Source organism: Nymphaea colorata, chromosome 11 (genome assembly GCF_008831285.2).
Source record: "Nymphaea colorata isolate Beijing-Zhang1983 chromosome 11, ASM883128v2, whole genome shotgun sequence".
NCBI classification, from domain to species: Eukaryota; Viridiplantae; Streptophyta; class Magnoliopsida; order Nymphaeales; family Nymphaeaceae; genus Nymphaea; species Nymphaea colorata.
In genome coordinates, this window is record NC_045148.1 from 5,596,206 (window position 1) to 5,603,483 (window position 7,278).

The window sequence follows — 7,278 nt, forward strand, 5'->3', positions numbered from 1 at the left end:
AAAGGGAAACGAAAACAATAGTTTTCATCTGGGGAAAAGAAAAGTGATCACTTTCCACAAGTCCTGAGCATCATTGTCAATAGTTCAATGCTTCTTTTAGTGGGCTTTTTTCGTTCGTCCCAACAAAGAACCTTGGTAAGTTTCCGCTCTCCAATTATACACCAGCAATGTTGTTACTTTTGTGTTTCCCGTCCTCCTTTTTGTTGTTTTTTTTTCTCTCCTTCTCTGTGGTGTCATATCACCAAGATGCAGAAGGGTGCCAATTTAGGAAAAGCAACTGCCAAGGCCAAAAAGATGGAGGCTATGCAATATATAGTGCTCAAAGGGATTTGGGAATGAACAGACGATCAATGAGAAATAAAACAAAAATTCATGCTGCCATTAAAACGCAGAGGAGGGTGTTGGCCTACATCTGTTCCTTGTTCTTAAATTCAAATGATCAGTCAGACAATGTTTTTAGTGATCACATCTCATTTTGCTTTGAAGATGACCAGTTTGTAACAGCAGGACGCTGGCTTTGTGGGACATATCCCAACCCGGTTGCATTTCTGTTTTAATTTTATGATTTCGTGCCAGAGTTTGGCATGTGACTGTAATTTGCCAAAAGTCTAAGGTCTAAACTTCCCTTGGCTTTACCAACTGGGGCTCCAACTTTAGGCAGGGATATAAAGCGCGGTTCCTTCTCTGCCCTCCCCACTACTCTTTAATAATAGGTTCCGTCCAGCAACTCTCTCTCTCTCTCTCTCTCTCTCTCTCTTGTGCAAGTTTTACTTTGGACAGGGATTGGAAAACCAAGTTGTCTCGGGAGAGTTTAGTTGCAGAGTGGAATAACCGTGTCTTTCTTTGTCGACGAAAAAGAAGGAAAAGAGAAGATGGTGGGCTCAGATAGGAGCAAAGAGGCAGTTGGGATGATGGCACTCCATGAAGCTCTCAGAAATGTCTGCATGAATTCTGAGTGGACTTACTCGGTCTTCTGGACTATTAGACCTCGCCCGTAAGCGCTCTCTCTCTCTCGTACTCGCAGATGTGCAGACACCGGCACACATAAATAGAAGGATAGATACATAAGATGAAAGGAGATGGAGAGAGAGTGTTTGGCCAAACATACGCTTCTTACAGTGGTTCTAGTTCTTTTATTTTTCCCCTCTTATTTTCCGTTTGCATATGCAGGAGGTCTAGAGGAGGCAATGGATGTAAAGTTGGAGATGACAATGGTAGCTTGTAAGTTTTCTTGAAGATGTATCGCCCTTCTTTTTCTGAAAAGTGAACTCCAAATTATTCTTATTTTAGGTGGCTAACAAGAAGGAAAACATTCCTATTTGTTGCAGGATGCTCATGTGGGAAGATGGGTTTTGTAGGCCAAGGGCCGCAGAATGTCTGGAAGATCTTGATGGTGAAGATCCTGTTAGAAAAGCCTTCAGCAAGATGTCCATTCAGTTGTATAATTATGGAGAAGGGTGGGTACTGGGTAGGTGTTTGCAAAAAATAACTGAAGTAAATAAATTACTAAAAATTACAATAACTTTTGTAAGTTCTTATCACTATGATTTCTCCTTTTTTTTTACCTTTTTCTAGAGTGAATGATTGATGGTTTTGTCATGAACAGATTGATGGGTAAAGTTGCTTCGGATAAATGCCACAAATGGGTTTTCAAGGAACCTTCTGAGTGTGAACCCAACATCTCCAACTACTGGCAGAGCTCGTTCGATGCTGTAAGAATTTGAAACAAGAAAGCAAAAAACACAAATTCCTGTAGTTTTTCCTTTTGCGTGAAAAAACAAGTTATATTTTCCCTTCTACTGTTTTACCTTTTGTTTTTCCAGCTTCCTTCTGAATGGACAGACCAGTTTGCTTCTGGCATTCAGGTATCAGCTCAACCCTCCCTAACTTTCTGCACTTGCATTTTCATCTATTTGCTTCTACTCATATTCTTTTGTGACTTTTAATAGACCATTGCTGTGATTCAAGCTGGACATGGTCTTTTGCAACTTGGGTCATGCAAGATCGTAAGTTCTTTCCGTTCAATAATTTTCATTGCGCCTTCACTATGAGATGCTTCTTGCTGAACCCGATTGAATATTCAGATACCTGAAGATCTGCACTTTGTCTTGAGAATGAGGCATACTTTTGAGTCTCTTGGATACCAATCAGGTTTTTACCTCTCCCAGCTCTTCTCTTCTACCAGAAATGGTTCATCTTCTTCAACCAACCTGGCCAAACCCACCATTGTTGGCCGTCCCTCCCCAATCTTCAATTGGAGCCAGAGGCCCCTCCATTCTGCTGCTCTGCCTGCAAGTGCTAGTCTCACCAGCTCTCTAAGGACCGGTATGGCCGCAACTGATGAACCCCATCTCTTCCTCTTCCCTCACGCCCCTGGATCTCAGATCGACGACGTGATCGGCGACCATGAAGCTGATATCAAATGGCCCAACGGTCTATCTTTCTTCAGTGCACTCACTGGTCGAGCAGAAGAGAGTAAACTTCTATTCGGAGCGGATGGTGTTGGTGATTTCTGTGAACTGGGAGTCTCTTCTCAAAGGAGGCCTAAACCGCTGCAACAGTTTGCAGTTGGCAAGTCCTTGGATTCAAATTCAAATTCCAATAGGAGCGTTGAGAACGCCATGGATGATTCCAAAGCCATCTCCGAAGGATCAAACGGGAATGGCCCTGAAAATGGAAGCTCCGGTGACTACTTGAGCTTGGAGGGCCACGGTAACAGTAATGACAGGTTCAAGAAGGTGGAGAACAAGTTCAAGAGGAGCTTGACCTTGCCTGCAAGAGTGGCTTCTCCATCTTTCGAGAACAATAATAATCATCATCATCCAATTGATTACAGAGGTCCAGAAGCTGGAGTTTACTCTGATGTGATGGAGACGTTTCTAGAGTGATTAGATGCCTAGGTTTTTCCACTGTGTTTCTGTACTCTTGTGGCTTGTAATGGAGCGGATGTCTTGTACATATAAAAGGGTTCAGAGCAATTCTGCTTCATTACTCTTTTGTTCCCCATTAGTAGGTCCTTAGATTGCTCATTACACGAAATAGCATCATCTTACTCTGCAATCCCTGGCTACTCTTCAGGCTTCAGCATGACTCCATGTTTCTTTCTTTCATATTTTTCACTACATGTTCGTAGCTTTGCTTTAGAAGATGTCTTGATTCGAAACCGAGTCTCTAGGATTTTTGCCACAAGGTGGGTCAGTTTAAAGGACAATCATGCTGGAGAGCACATAGCGCAAATTATGGTATCCAAAGTGTACATCCAGCAAGGACTGACCCACATTGAAACTTCCGGATCTAAGAGAAAGATTGATGAATAGGACGGTTAAGATGGGGAATCTGTGGCAAAGGAAAGGAAAAGGCCGTGAATCTATTCCCAACTGCAATAGACCTTCTGTCTCTTTCTATGTCAAGTAAAAAGCAAGTGATTGTGAAAAATATGACAATTTGGTGAGCACCAACATCCTTGCCCAAGAAGCATACTTCACTTTGAAGCTGTTGTGGGCTACCATTTGATCATTACTGCACAACGGAAACTGAAATCAGGGCGAAAATCCAGGGGTTTAGTACCCTATCAGCCCTACATAGGCACATGTACTGCTAGCTGTTGGCTGGTCAATCTTAAGAGTTAAGATTGGGTGGTACAAGTGTTGAACAGATGCCTCCTGTCATACTCTGAAGATATGCTGCCCATGATTCAAACACATCATAAGCAGCCATCTTTTCAGCCATTATTGCAATACTTGCATTCCTAGGCCCATATACAACCATTAGTCTGCAATAATTCAAAGCTACTCACATACCAACGTTCCTCTCCTTGAAAATCTCTCTCTCTCTCTCTCTCTCTCTCTCTCTCTCTACCCTCTACCCAAGTACAAACCCAAGGCTGTGCATATAATTGAACTGTCCATGTACCCAGGGAGGATGTGCTGTTATGCTGAAACAATAACAATGAAGGGTCTCTTTATGTTTATTGTCTCCTTTTTCATAAAGTAACAGGGGAAGCCTGGACATGAACTCACATGAGCAAAGACCTGAAGCCCTTTCTTGTTAAAGGCTGACTTTCTGCTGGGGTCATTTTTTCTGTCACTTTTAATCTCCTTTTTGGGGGCCTGGGTATAACCGTATCAAGTAACTATCCTTATTTCAAATTCAGTTTGCAGTTTCATGGTTAAATCTGAATCTGAGTCCATCATCTGATTGGTATCTTACAAAGACATGATCCAATTACATATTCATTCTGAGAAGAGAATAGAATCCCAGGTTGAATACAAACCCAATAGTGGGAAATCGAATTAAGCAAATGTTGGATCCCACCTGACAATCCCTAAGCATGGCCCGCATGTAGAACACGATCATCAGACTCTAGAAAAGAAGAACAAATTGCTCTGCTCGTTAAAAATCCACCAGGTTGCAAGTTCTACTGAAATGCATGGAACAGGGAGGAACACCCAAACCTACTGTTGACAACTAATGCAAACATCAGATTGAAGAACAATATGGTTCATGTTGCTGCTCCTGGTGTTTCAAGAACTGTAATGTCTTGGTCTTTCCGGAACACAAGTCAAATGAACTTTAAATCCTCCAGGGAACCTCTACCAAAGCAGTTACTCCATTACTTTGGCAACATGCTATGCAAAGGATTTGCTGCAAACTTGAAATTCTAAATGCCCTTAAATAGATTCACCTAACTGATGCAGCTAATATGAGTTTCAAACCAAAACTCCACATTCTAATTCTAATAAACAAAAAAAAAGGAGAGATTTGTGAAGGAGAATATAATTGTAGCTCAATCCCAAAAAAAAAAAAAAAAACAAATAAGGAAGCAACAAAACACAAATATGATTGCCCAAGTATCCAACATGTCCTCTCATATTGGATCCTAAGTTAGTTTAAACAGAAAACTAGTCGATCTATGAATCTGGATTTAGCTGCTTGGATTAATTCACTTGTACTGAATTCAACTTTATGGGTCCAAACAATTTAGATATGACCAAAGGTTCAAATTAACAAAAAGGTGACAAAAAACATAAAGGTCTGAAACTCAAAGTCAACTGAATAGCTGACCGAGATATGACATACAGATCCCGATCCACTCTGCATCATTCTCCCATTATTGGAAGAAGGGTGCTTTCAGTGAATTGTAGTCAACTCTATTGCCACTAATGGGGACCTCATAGTGGCTCCCAACTGCAGGATAATCGAAGAAAAGCTGCAGAACTTATGCCCAATCGAAGAACTTATCTGTATATAGTTTGCCAATGAACTGTAGTAAATTAAGTTTTACTTTACAAAGTGGGGCAATTTGTGGCTCATTGTTGTCGCTCCCATAGTTCGCAAACTTGCCGATTTGGATCATCAATTAATTACATGTTCTTCTTCGTCGTGCACCATTGAATATTGAAGTTTCTTATTTTTTGAATTGTGAAATGGCACAAAGTTTACTAAATATACTCATACTAGACATTATTCATTTTTAGTTGATAAAAAAATCAATGAAGTTCTGATTGACTTACCTTATTCATCTATTTATAGAAAAATTTCACTGTAAAAATTTATGACTTAGCTGAATCGCTGCATCAGCTCTCTGACCTGAGGACCGAGTCTTCACCTGATCCAATCATCCAAGTGAGTCACAGGTTTACCAACCATGGTCAGTCCATATCTAATATGTCCTCTCACAATTGGAGTACCCTAACAAGTTTAAATAAAAAAATAGTGGATCAATAGGTCTGAATCCAGCTGTATGGATCTGGACCATATTGCATGGGTTAATACAATTTGGGCATGACTAAAGGCCTGTTTGGCAAAAGAATAATTTATAACTATTCCATAAATCTATCCTAAAGATTGAGGCAGATTCATAAAACACTTTTTAAGTGGTCTTCCATGAATCTGCCTTGATCTTTGAAGCACATTCATGAGACAGTTACAAACTGTGCTCCTTGCCAAAAAGTATTTAAGAGTTCAAATATAAATAAAAGAAAAGATGATTCAAAACACAAAGGTTTGAAAATCTCACCCTTCAGTAGTCAGAAGAAGAAAGGTATTAGCGTACACCTTTCCATGTTGAGTAGGCTAGCTACCACCAACTAGTTTTTCCTTCCATTCAGATTGCAAACGACTTAAAGCAAAGTGACAATCTCCAAAGGGGTTGGCACATTGGGATCGGGTAGGGGCTGGGGCTAGCAGGCGATCAGTTACCGTTTCAAACCTCCAAAGTGCCAACTCACCATGCTGTAAACAAAGGGCCATCAACCTGCATAGTAAGGGTAGCATCTCTAAGTACCAAAGTAGGTCTTGTACTATGGGAGATGAAGGATTGAGTGGGGGCTTCGGCCTTCTTCGGGTGGTGGGTCAAACCCCACTCAACCGAATAATGCAAAAGTGATAAAGTAGTTTTTCTCGGCTGGTGGGTAAAGCTGGTAGCAAGTACCAAAGGTGCACAGCCTTGTGAAAAATATCGGTCTTGCTTTCAAACCTGTCCTACTTCTTCTTTACTGAGGCCAAGACTTTACTGGATCCTCCTTTGGTTAGAGTACAGCAAATGAGAAGGGGTGGTATGGCTTTTGATATATAACAATCAATAAATTTCTGAACTCAGATAGCTTCTCTCTCTAATCCTGGCATCCACTAAGCAGGCGTGCAACGTTTATGATTCATTTAATTGCCATTTTGCCAGCTTGTCTTTGTTGCCAGGATTGGACTGTCTATTGTCTTGCACAACATTTTATTATTTTCTCGGTAACTTTTCCTTTCAACAGTGTCTTAAAAGAAATATGTTGTTTATCTGAATTTGGAAAACTTTTTTTTTTTTTTTTGAAAATTGAATCCCCATCTTATGCTTCAAACGATCTATGGAGTTGTACCTCATGTGTGTCAATTTTCCAAAAATAAGTTGGAATCTGTAGGAATTTGCACAGGTTAAACTTAAAGAGACGGCCAAGCAGGCTATCCCTTGGGTGTGTTCGGGTGCCAGAAAAGGGCAAACAACCCTTAAAAGTTAACTCTTTAAAAGAAGCCCCTCCTGAGGACACAATGGGAATAGATCTAGTTACCTTCTTCTTATCCTCATTTGTCCTGAAGGTTTCATTTTGTTTAAAATCCGAAATCAACGCAGCATAAATCCGGTATGTAAACAAACAGTCGATTTCAGCAGCAAATAGCAGCATGGATATATCAAATCCATCCATACTACTTGTAAAAATCCTGGATTTGAAGTATGGGAAATAGTTCCAGGCAGTTTATACATGTTTGAATCTTGTGGAACCGCCCTATATG

General features: G+C 40.5%; 1 protein-coding gene across 1 annotated transcript; it reads left to right on the forward strand.

The window, feature by feature from the left end:
• Positions 1 to 704: 704 nt before the first annotated feature.
• On the forward strand, positions 705 to 3,060 carry LOC116263816 (protein RICE SALT SENSITIVE 3). The gene is made up of 7 exons (XM_031643605.2): positions 705 to 994; positions 1,171 to 1,221; positions 1,329 to 1,457; positions 1,607 to 1,712; positions 1,824 to 1,865; positions 1,950 to 2,006; positions 2,085 to 3,060. Exons 1-7 carry the CDS (start codon positions 873 to 875, stop codon positions 2,886 to 2,888), a joined length of 1,311 nt encoding a protein of 436 aa, XP_031499465.1. The 5' UTR covers positions 705 to 872; the 3' UTR covers positions 2,889 to 3,060.
• The last annotated feature ends 4,218 nt before the right edge of the window (positions 3,061 to 7,278 follow it).